This window comes from Lactuca sativa, chromosome 5 (assembly GCF_002870075.4).
Source record: "Lactuca sativa cultivar Salinas chromosome 5, Lsat_Salinas_v11, whole genome shotgun sequence".
Lineage (NCBI taxonomy): Eukaryota > Viridiplantae > Streptophyta > Magnoliopsida > Asterales > Asteraceae > Lactuca > Lactuca sativa.
This window is the reverse complement of record NC_056627.2, coordinates 239,793,050-239,805,322: the sequence shown is the minus strand read 5'-3', so window position 1 is coordinate 239,805,322 and position 12,273 is coordinate 239,793,050. Positions and strand designations below refer to the sequence as shown.

At 31.5% G+C, this 12,273-nt stretch overlaps 1 protein-coding gene across 2 annotated transcripts; it reads right to left on the bottom strand.

Annotated features, from left to right (window-relative positions):
* Window positions 1-7,774: 7,774 nt before the first annotated feature.
* Window positions 7,775-12,273, bottom strand: LOC111897908 (sodium/pyruvate cotransporter BASS2, chloroplastic). 2 transcript variants are annotated; one of them, XM_023893861.3, is made up of 13 exons: window positions 12,006-12,273; window positions 11,761-11,857; window positions 11,431-11,560; window positions 11,139-11,180; window positions 10,927-11,040; window positions 10,535-10,597; window positions 10,130-10,257; window positions 9,610-9,691; window positions 9,473-9,524; window positions 9,062-9,159; window positions 8,789-8,947; window positions 8,405-8,494; window positions 7,775-8,180 (listed from the first exon to the last, which is right to left on the bottom strand). In XM_023893861.3, exons 1-13 carry the CDS (start codon window positions 12,115-12,117, stop codon window positions 8,103-8,105), a joined length of 1,245 nt encoding a protein of 414 aa, XP_023749629.1. In that variant the 5' UTR covers window positions 12,118-12,273; the 3' UTR covers window positions 7,775-8,102. The 2 variants fall into 2 exon arrangements, with proteins under 2 accessions (XP_023749629.1, XP_052627493.1); XM_052771533.1 differs by lacking the exon at window positions 12,006-12,273 and having other exon boundaries at window positions 11,758-11,857.

Below are 12,273 nucleotides of genomic sequence, written 5' to 3'. Positions count from 1 at the left end.
TTTTTTTTTAAGATTTGTGCTAATATGTCAAGAACTAATTTCAAACAAAAAACTACTAATTTTCACCATAAACAACTAAGAATTTTACCAAAATGATTAATAAATTCAAAAAAAAAAAAGACAACTAATTTCATAAATCATAAACCTAATAAAATATCAAAACTTACTCGTTTCATTCTAAGGTTTGGAAAGAGCTCTAAAAATTAGATCGGAGGAAACTCAAATGTTCATAAACGTTTTTGTTTGGCTACTGTTGCTTGGAAGAATCGAAAACCGGAGATATGAGTGTGTGATTATTTTTTCTCTCCTGTCGAACGAGACATGTTCTTCTGTTTTTTTTTTGCTACCTTTTGTTTCTTTTCTCTTCTTGTCGTACGTATCCTCTAATACAAAAAATGATTTGTCTTATTTATTTTCTCTTATTCTATACAAAAACTGATTTTCTCTTATTGATTTTTTTAAGTGTATTGTTTATGGACCATAACTTATGGTTTTATTGGCCTAATTTTTTAAATTGCAATGAGTTAATCTTTTACACGGTTGGGTTCATTTTATACAGGTTGGTGCACCATATTAGTTGATGTTGGACCTAATACTAGTTGCACAATAATACAAAAAAAAGTACACTTGGGAGATGAAATCGAGTACTAAACTAGGCCTAGAACCCATACCAGGTTCGCTCCTACAGACAACAGATTTTTTGAAAATCAAGTTTCTTTTTAATTTGAGTTTTTTTTTCTAAATTGATTGTATTAAGTTTCATTTGATTTTTCTGGATTTGATTTAATCAAACGTTTAGGTTCCATAGGTGATTTTTCTAGATTTAGTTTGTGGTGATTGTCGGAGGTGAACAGGATGGTTGTTAGAGTTGCTTGTTTATGGTTGTCGGAAGTGAGCATCGTGGGATGTCACTGGGTTGATTTTAGCAATTTTTAAGGCTGGAGATTTGATTTTTCTGGATTTTATTTCATCGTGCTTTCTTTTTGTTGGAGGTGGTGGTTGTTTTCTTTATAGGTGGTGGTTGTTAGCGGATGTGAACATTGTGGAGTTGGTGTGGTTTCCGGGTTTGGGTGGGGCTAGGGTTAGGGTAGATTATTGATCCCACTAAATAAATAATAAAAGAAATAAATGAATAATGAAAACATAAGTAACATATAAATAAGGGAAAATAGCACAAAAGTCACTAAGTTTACACCAAAATTTTAATTTGACACTGTGTTTTTGTCTCAAATTTGATATTGTGTTTTCCAATTTATTACAATTCTGACCACTTGACCGGTCAATCTGATTGTCTGCTGATGTGACATGATTTGACATGCTGACATGACAGACTGACGTGTCAAAATTAAATTTTTTCCACAAAAGGCAGTAAGTTTTCACCTTTTCAATTTTAACACTAAGTTTTAATTTTTTTTTTTCAATTTAATACTTTATTTTTTTGTTCCAAATCGAACATTATGTTTCTCCAATTTCGTTTGGGAAAATAACTCTTGAGGGTAATTAACTTTTGCGTTTGTACTCATTTGGCCCCTTTCCTTTTTTTGTATTCAATATATAATCGAACTTGTTGTTTGTGTTCACCATAACCCTTTTGACCGGCTTTTGACCTGTGATATCCGGTCAAAGGGTTATATGGTGAACACAAACAAAAAGTTCGATGGTATATTGAGTACAAAAAAGGAAAGGGACCAAATGAGAACAAACTCAACAGTTGGTTACCCTCCTGAGTCATTTTCCCTTTACTCATTTACAGCAAATCTCACGTCATCTCCTACTGATATTAATGACTTTATGAGATTCATTCTTGCTTCTCTTCAAAACATAACCCACGAAAGAACACTATTCATACATGTGCAACTTTGTAATGCACTTGAATAATTATTAGGGGAATCTTGACTAAGCAGACGCATTTCATGACTACATTTATATTTCCAATCGAATGATTTATCGTATCATGGATTCTAGACAAGTCTACAAACGAGTAGAATCACAAGTGCTGTGATTTTTTAGTTTACTTAACTTTAAGATCGAATTCATGGAATGAGATACAACATCAATATGTACAATATCATGCTGCTTTTGCAAACACATCACCATAATATACCTTGAGGTAAACGTTTATGCTGATAAATATACCTCTCATACACAATCATATCCTTTTGAAAAGAGGTGTTGACAACTAACCACAGTAAGCATAGCATAGACCATGTTTTAACGAAGTTACCCCTCTGAAACGCTCTTCATATACGTTATAGCCAAAGAAGATTGCAGTCTTTGATAATTTTGCAACTTTAATTTCATTTAACTTTTCAGGGAGAATGACTCAAGAGGGTAACCAACTGTTGAGTTTGTTCTCATTTGGTCTCTTTCCTTTTTTTGTACTCAATATACCATCGAACTTGTTCTTTATGTTCACCATAACCCTTTGACTGGCTATCACAAATGAAAAGCCGGTCAAAAGGGTTACGGTGAACACAAACAACAAGTTCAATGATATATTGAATACAAAAAAAAGGAAAGGGACCAAATGAGTACAAACGCCAAAGTTAATTACCCTCAAGAGTCATTATCCCATTTTGTTTGGTATTGATCGTTTTCCATTTGAAAGCCACATTTTTTTATAAATACAAGGTTTTTTACATTCAAGGCATATTGTTATGTATAAATATGTATTATTTATATAAAAATTGTATTATACATTAAGCACAACTTTAAAATACGTTTGAAGTTTTGGAGACGTCTAGTCGTTCAAGACACAAAGCCAGGTTTGCAAGCCATGAAATTTTTATATCTCATATCATATTCATAATATTATTAGGAACATCTTAAATCTCATGGTGTGACTTCCGAATGCTATTATGACTTACTCTTGAACTAGTAAAGAACCTGCGGTTGCGCCACTATTGGGGTAATATGGGAAAAATCGACAAACTTTAAAAAAATATGTGTTGAAAGTGTAAATCGCCACAAATAGTGGAGAAAGTCGATAGCCCCTAAAATTAGATGTCAAAAGTGTACAACAACCAAAAGAATGGACACTGGTGGAGAAAATCCAAAAATGTTGTTGCAATAGTGTGAAAGTTTCCAAAGTTGGGAAAATATGGTGGCGAAAGTCTAAAGGAGGTTTTTTGTGTTTTTTTGTCAAAATGTAAAAGTTTTTACTGTAAGGATGAAAAGTGTCAAAGTCACTAAAAATTTGTGGCAAAAACATCATAATCTAAAATTTTTTACTGCAAGCATGAAAAGTGTCAAAGTCGTTAAAGATTTGTGGCAAATACCTAAAGGCACAAAAACTTAATCAAAACACAAAAATATAGAAGTTTTCACTTCAAGGATGAAAAGTGTCAAATTCACCAAATATTAGTGGCGGAAACCTAAAACCACAAAAGGTACTATTCCTAAGGTCCTTTATATATATATATATATATATATATATATATATATATATATATATATATATATATATATATATATATATATATATATATATATATATGTATATATATATATATATAATGACCATTTAATTATTGAATGACAATTTAATTATTCTAGAAGTATGTATTCTGTATGTTCATTAACAATATTGAAAATCATATTTCTCAGCTAAGTTTTTCAAAAATATTTATGAAAGATAAATGTCATCATTTTTACATCTATTTTAGTGTTCTCATTAAATTTTGATATTTTGTTCTATATTTCCCATATCTTCTTCAATGCTGCAAGCGAACGTTAAACGCGCCATCAATATATACCTAATAGAATTATTTAATTGTAAATAAAAATGTGTAAAATCTACAACAAAATTAAATAAATAATATTTCATAAGAGATAACTAATAAAATTTTGTTGTTTTTGTTCGATGTGTATGATTAGTTTGGTTCTCATAATATGAATTAATTATCTTATATTGTTCTGATTAAGGATTCTTAGACATAAACTATTTCAATATATTTTAAATTTAGATGATCTTGAACTACTAACGACGTAACATATATGTATGAGAAATTATACATACACCTACAAGCCTACACACTCATAACACATGTCCTATGATTAAGGGATTTTTTAGCAACATCCTAAATTTATATATAAAGTCAAGCGTAATTTTCTTTTGAAAATGAAGAACTAATAAATAAGTAGAATACGGTTTCTATATAACTAATATATATTTATACATAACATTATAGTTTGAATATAAAAAAAATTTGTGTTTATATAAAAATATGGTTTTTAAATGAAAAAAAAATCTATTTATATGGTTTAAATATAATAAAAAAATATTTATACGGTTCCAAATGAAAAATAGTCAACATTGATTAAAATTGAAAAAATGATGTTCGATTTGGAATAAAAAATAAAGTATAAAAGTTGAAAAAAAAAAAAAAAGAACTTAGTGTTCTTTGTGAAAAAAAAAAAAAAAAAAAAAAAAAAAAACAAATTTTTACACGTCAGCATGTCATGTCAAAATGTCACGTCAACAGACAGATAGTTTGATTGGTCAAGTAATCCGAATTGTAACAAATTAAAAAACACTATCAAATTTGAGAAAGAAAAAAAACAATGTAAAATTAGAATTTTGGTATAAACTTAGTTTTATATTATTTTCCCAATAAATAATGAAAATAAAATCAAAATAAATTAGAGAAGGGCATATTCACGGGTTCAGTTTAGAGAGATTAAATACAAAAACAAAACTAATACGAAGGACATGAACTAAAATAAATAATTAAATAAACTTCAAATGAAAATGATCTGAAGGACATTGAACTAAAATAAATAATTAAATAAACTCCAAACGTAAAAATTATCATTTGTGTAATTTACTAGGGAAGAACCCGGCTTTACGAAATCTAAAAAACAGGAAGATTACAAAATTACCCTATCAGCAACCGACACCTTGGTCTCTTTGTTTGCTTTAAAATAGACTGATTTTATCTTGCAAATACATTATTGTTAACAGGTATGTGTGAATCTTCTTCCTCTTCCTCTTCGTCATCTCCTAGGGGCGTTGTTGACTTTTACCTACCTGGAAAATAGTTAGAGACTCTTGATACTTAATGCAGCTGTTCTTCATTCTTGTCATTGGAGATGCTGATCTTTTAGGCATTGAAGATCTTGTAAGACAATGATTAGTTTCAGCATCCATTTGATCTTCCTTGTCCTCACTTGAATCCTCATCTTGTATCGAGCTCAATTCAGCATATTTCCCTGAAACATGTACATGTAGAAAATACTACATAGCTAAAAAGAAATGTACTTATAAGATGATGAGATTATAAAATTCTAGTTGAGAGATTTCTTTTCCAATGCTAAGGACGCCTGGCAAACCAAACCAATAATTTGTAGAAATCTAACAAACTAAAGTGAGAAGAAAGAGTATGAAAGCTTTTCAGAAGTTTGGAAGTTTGAATTGAGATACATATAATAATATGGCTATTGTAGGGATGGATGGACTTTCATTTCAAAAAATTTCATTTATAGTTATGCTTAACTCATTAAGCTCATTAAACAAAAGAGAAACGACCTTTTACTATAGAAAAGAATATTAGACTCATACAGCAGTTTAAGTTTAACCTTTAGCCATTTCAACATTTTTTAAGAAAAAGGTGATTAATGGGAACAGAGTAACGTGGGTAGCCTATCAAATTAATAGGACAAACATAAAAAACTTTTTCACCATTTTTTAATGTTGCCTTTTGACATCTAGGAACTTCATCTTGTAATCAAGAAAAGACGACCAATGTTTTGGTACTTCAGATATGGTTCAAGAAAAATCTTAGGGCTTAACCAAAAACTATTAACAAATGATAAACAATGGATGAGCTTAATGATCACAAGTTCAGCACGCATCATTGCTCAATCAAACTATCCAGGTGACACTCTGGGGTACAGCTGGACCATTTGGATTTCTACTATAAATATATAAAAAATGAAATGTAATGTTGCCAAGGGCATAACTCTACATACCTGTTTAATTACTTCATTAAGCAACTATTTTTACAGAGTTGTGATCAATGGACCTGTTTATGCATCAATCTTTGTATCAATTTGCAGCTACCATTAGGGTATTTATAAAGACTATCATTAGTACTCAAAACAAACAGATTATAGAAGCAACAATTAGTACAATAATCAGTAATATAGGTAATCTGCTATAACATGTCACATTATGGACAAAAATCTGAAAGCCAAATGAGATTGGATCTCCAAAAAACGTTTAGTGACCAAATGAGGGGATGGTAAATATTTGAAGGTTAAATTTCGACTGAAACCCTTATACTAAAGGTGAGATGCAACATATAATTTCAATAGAGTAAAAAACACATAAAAGGTGTAATAGCTTATTAGTTACCAAGAAGTAGATCCGTGCTATTATTCTTTCACATCTCATGAGTATCGAGAATGCCCTTCCATTCTATCCAGCACTTCTGAAAAGGTAGTGAATTTTTATAGAATCACTTAGACTTGAACCTTACACAAATTTAAGTGGTAATAAAAATGTAACAGATGGGAAGAGAAAGGACCTCTTGAATTGGCTCCCCAATTGCATCTATTACAACCTGGGTTTTGGCCGCCTTCTCCATGAAATTGCTAAAAAGATACACATGTAAGCATCAGAATGCTGACCAAGAGCAACAAATCCTGATAAAAATAGCATAGAGGCCATAAATACAAACCTGACAAATGGTATGAAATACGTGAGCTTCAAACAAAATTCAAGCCCTAAACTCCAACAACTAAGAATGTATTGTATGATTTCACTTTTTAATGTTCTACCCAATAAAAACTAACATGGTTTCAACGAAAAACTTTTTAATCTGAAACAAATATGATATAATTAATTAATACCATCCAATTTCTTATATAAATCACGAACGATTTGAACACTTCAACCCCAAGATGAAATCTGCATGCCAATATCGAGAGAGAGAGACTTACAGGGTTGAGGGTACTGTGTTCTTTGAAGTTGAAGAAGAAGCAGACGAACACGATTTCGACGGCGAGAGTGGGCATGACCGACGGCAGCAGAGGACGGTGGAATGGACAAATAAATGTTGGGGAAGCGTTTTTGAAGAAAACTTATGAAGGGAATCCACAGGACAACTGAGGCGATGGAACGGTAGAGATAGGTGTTAGGGACGATCGGTTGAGAGAAGGGTGAGAAAGGATAGAAAGTTGTTGGATGAGATAGGCGGTGGGGGTAGATGATTTGCTGGACCAATGTAACCGGAAGTAATGGGAGGAGGGAGCATACGATGCCTGCTGTGTCGATTTGTAATTGGTAGCAGTCGGTGGTGGGAGATGAACATATAACACGTAGCAATGATGTATCAGAGCATAACACGTAGCAGTTGTTGTGGTTCTCACAAAAAAAAAACCCAAAAAAGAAAAATAGAAAAAAAATTCAACCAATGATAACAAAATCCTGTTCACCATGTAGTTCTAAATTAGTATATATATATATAAATTTGGAGTTGGTTTCAAAGTCGTTTTAAAAAAAAATATATATCTATCTTTTCACTAAACCAATATTTTTAAAATAAAAGAAAAATGATTTTAAATTTTTCTTTGCATCAAATCGAATGACAAATAATATTAGAATCGTCTTTTATGCACACCAAGTGCTTGACAAAATGCCAATCCGATTAATCGAGATCTTATACAATCAATCCTTTAATTAATTTCTTGAATAAATGTACACCAAAATTTCGTTAATTATATGTCAAAAATGATTGAATTAATAAAACATGTTTAAGAACACTTGAACCTATTATCGAACTTATAAATAATTAAACTTCAAAAACAGTTTTCACGATCTTAATTATCGATCCAAATACAACCAGCGTTTAAATTACCTACCAAAATCCCTACTCTTCTCACAACATCAAAATACAAAACCACTTAAAAGTCGATGATAAGTTTCCATACTTGAAAACAACCAAACCCAAAACAATATACAACTTTTACTGCACACAGTACAAGTAATTGTCGTATCATTGCTCAGATTTCAACCATTGCCCATATGATTATGATAAAGAAAAAGATTTAACCTAAAAACATGGGGTACTAATAAGAAAACTAAAAAGCTACAAGCTTTTTTACTCCTTGAAATCATCTTTGTCATCAACAGGAATAGGTTGGTTCCTCCAATAAACCGCTAAAGCACTCCCACCAAGCTGCATTCATCATAATATGCCACGTCATTAAATTATTTTCTAGATTTTTTTTTCAAAAAAAGTCCCAACTCCCATAGATCAATACGAGGGAGGTAAATCACAGTGTCACAGTGATTGATGTCAGATGTGAACCTGACACATGGATTCTCACTTTCTTACTGCTAAAAAATTTTGATCCAACAAAAATCATAAAAAGTTTTTTAAGAAAGGGAAAAGATTCTTACAGCCATGCAAACGACACTGACAGCAGAAGGAACAGCTACAAGAGGGTTTGTGAAGTGTTTTTGAGCAAGCAAAAACCCGAGGGCCGAGCTCTGTGTAAATTCAAATAACCACATAAACGAATCAGCAAACGGTTTGTAAATTCAAATGTGAAGGGCAATTTCGTCTTTTGCACAGACGAGAGATAGAGAAGCTGCATACCAAACGCAGTACAACTTGTTATGTCGTATCCTGCCTAGTACCACTTGTTTAAGTGGGAAAATAAATTATTTTTTCTGTCTCATTAACGTCAGTCTCAGTCCCAGTCCAATGCATATCAAACGCAGTACAACCTGTTCTGTTCTGTGTAATAAATGAAAAAGAAACAAAAAAGAAAAAATACGAACCTGCATCCCACATTCTATGGAGATGGTACGAGAGGTGGATTCACCAAAAGATAACTTAGAAATGGCATAACCGATGAAAAATGCCGCCCCATGGAGGGCAGCCACTGGAAGTAGCAACTGTAAACCTTGTGTTTTCAAAACATCCGCAACTTGCCCGATCTAAAAAGTAAAAAACAAAACATGTATCCCAAAATATATATATAAAATAATGATTTTGTAAGAATTCTATAAAATTAAGGATTTTGTATTGATTATTATATTGAGGGAACTAACCGGGCTTGCACAAAGAAGAGTTGTGAGGATAACTCCAATCAAAGGTGTCACCGTGATGATTTTTGAGGTGAATTTTGGAAAAAATTCATTCATCAAGACTGCATCAAAAAAGCGAATTATAATATTATATAACAGTTTTTAGACACAAGGGTAAAATGGTCATTTACCTTCATTCAATTAAAAAAGAAAGAAACAGACTCAGCTATATATGGATATTCCTTGTTGAGTTAGTGCAAAAAGAACGACTTTATAGAGAAAGTCTAAGGAAATGATGTTTTCGCATTAGAAATTAACTTTTTACAAATTTGCCCTCGATTTTTTTACTTTAATTTCATCAAGTGTGTCGTTATGTATGCCTAGGTGGCGATAGTAAAACAATCTTGAAAATAGATTAAAAAAAGTTCAAATTACCTCCAAGAATTGTGGGAACCAAAACAACCTGAAAAGTGCTGATTGCAAGACCCTGAAAAGATTCAAAACAAGAAATTAAATTATAGAAAATGAACTTAATATTATTCATTACATGTGGGCCCAACCCAACCACTTACAGCTGCATCAACAGGAACAAGTTGACCAGCTAGAAGTTTGGTCAACAGTGGTGTCATGATAATAGCTCCAATAGTTGAACACCTGTAAAAAAACACCATTAAAAAAAAAATAAAGATCACTTGTTAATATCCTCATCATCCATATAATCAAATAACATTATAGTAGTATTTTAAATTTTTGCATATACGTTCAAAAAATTAAAGCTTTTCACTACAGCAATAACGTGTGTGCTTTAACATAAAGAAAACGGCCTAATATCATCCAAATACAAAGCAATTTTCATCACTATGAGTTTTCAAACAATAATGTTGTAATAGGAAGAAATGAAAGTAGTATGCTATAATACAATGCCTTTACAATAAAAAACTGAAAGTACATACAATGCTATAATAGAAAGAAACAAAAGTAAGATGATATGATACACAAAAGAGGAAGTAGGTTAACAATAAATACTTTGAAAATACTGAATCTTTTTTTTTAAAAAAAAAAAAAGAAAGGAAGAAAGAAAAGGAAACTTACGTTGTCATGAGAACAGAAAGTGCTACATTTCCTTTTGATATATAAGTTGCAACATTTGATGCTTGTCCACCAGGGCAACATGAAACTAGAATCAAACCAGTTGCAAGTGGAGCTGATAACTTTAAAGTCTGTTTGTTCATACAAAATTTCAAAGTTTTTATATCAATAACACAAATAACAAAACGAATGGAATGTAAAGATAGGGTAAAAGCTACTGATTTTCTAATATCAAATACAAATGAAATGGAAATGATACATTGTATTATGATTGATGAAAGTAGTTGTCTTGATAAATGATGTTTAAAAGATATTTGAGATAAATGAAGCCACACTTAAGGAAATGGAAGGGAAAAGAAACAAGGGTAAATTTGTAAATAAGTAATATGCATAGTCACATTCACATACCATTGCAATCAAGAATCCCAAAATTGGTTTGATCAAGTATTGAGCAAGAAACCCTACACCAACCTGAAAAAACCAAAATCATATTCATCTTTAATATGTAAAACAGAAGAGGAGCTTAGCTTACACAAACAAATGGATAAAGGTTAAATGCAAGAAATAGCAACATATTTCTACTTTCACTTATTTTTATTACACCAATGTACTTTTATAAATCTATCCATTTATAGCAATGTCATCCAAATATGAAACAAATTATACTGCTTGATTGGATACAGTTTTCAAAGTACAATTCAATATAGGAAAAAAAGACTAAATAAGAAAAAATAAAAGTAGGTTGCTACTTTTTTTTTTTTGCATTTATCACATAAAAAAGAAAGGGAAGAAGTGCATACAGTCCATGGATTCCTTAAACAGCGTCTGAAGTCCTCAAATGTTAGTGTAAGTCCCATTGAAAGCATGAGAAAACCCAATCCAACAGTGAAAAGATCTGTTTGTAACCAAGTAACCTACATTGTTCATTTGATTTTCCACTCAAACAATTTAATCAAGTCACATTTTTTTTTATTATAAGGGCCAAAAAATGTAGACACAAGGGTACACTTACTGCTGAAGGCTTATAGATCCCAATTATTGTACCTATAATAACCTGTCAATGACATCAAATACAAATTATTGCTTTTTCCCCCAATAAATGTTGTTGGTATAAATGATATTTTAAAAGATACTTAAAGGGGAAAAGCCTCCTTTCTCTGACTTTCTCTGTTAAGTTGTTCTTTTTGCATTAGGTCAAAAAGAAACACTTGTATACAGCTTACCAGATTAAGTCATGTCCCCATTAAGTACACTTAAAAATGTTGAAAATGTGATGATTGATGAACATGTTTTTTTTGACATACCCATAAAGGAAAAAGGGTCGTTAATGTTTCAATTATTCTTTCATATGTTGACATTCCACTTGAGGTACTTGCACTAGAAGGAACCTCTCCTGGAACATTTGTTGCTGCTTGGCAAACAATCTTCGACCTCCTAACAACAAAATTTGACACAATTTGGTAAAATTAAGATTAAAAAGTGATAGGAATGAACATTGATCTTTCTTTGTTAACATTCAGTAGTGTTTGTGGCGACTTATGTCCTAATCTTTCTTCATAATTTCAGACTACAAGCACACAATAAATAAATAAACGATGAAAACAACTCATCAAACACATATACATAAACACTACCTGGAAGCTGAGGATTGAATAATCGCTGGTGTGAATCGCCTATTCTGAATAGCCAAACTTTTAACATCACCTGACGAACGAACCCTACTTTCAAAAGCTGAAATTTTTCACAAAAATTTGAAAAATCATGTATCATATATATGTGTATAGAACTATAGATACCCAATGTACTTAAGAAGCAAACAAGAAACAAAGTAAAGAACACCCAATTCGAAAACTAGCATAAAAACTGATCGAGTACATACAAACATGGTTGTGAAGTCCTCGTGGGGGCAAATCGTATCTGGGTCTTTGAAGAACAGCATCGCGTGATTGAAATTTACAATCTTTAGCAACAATTCTCGAAATAGACGCCATTAAAGATCTAAAAGAATCGGTGGGGGTTAACGAGGGTTTATTTGAGCATGCCCTTTGTTTGAATTGGGCAAGTGAAGAGAGTGAAATGGGTCCCTAGATTTCAGAGAAGATATCCGAGAGGATCGTGGAAATCAAAGGAACACCACACATCAGATT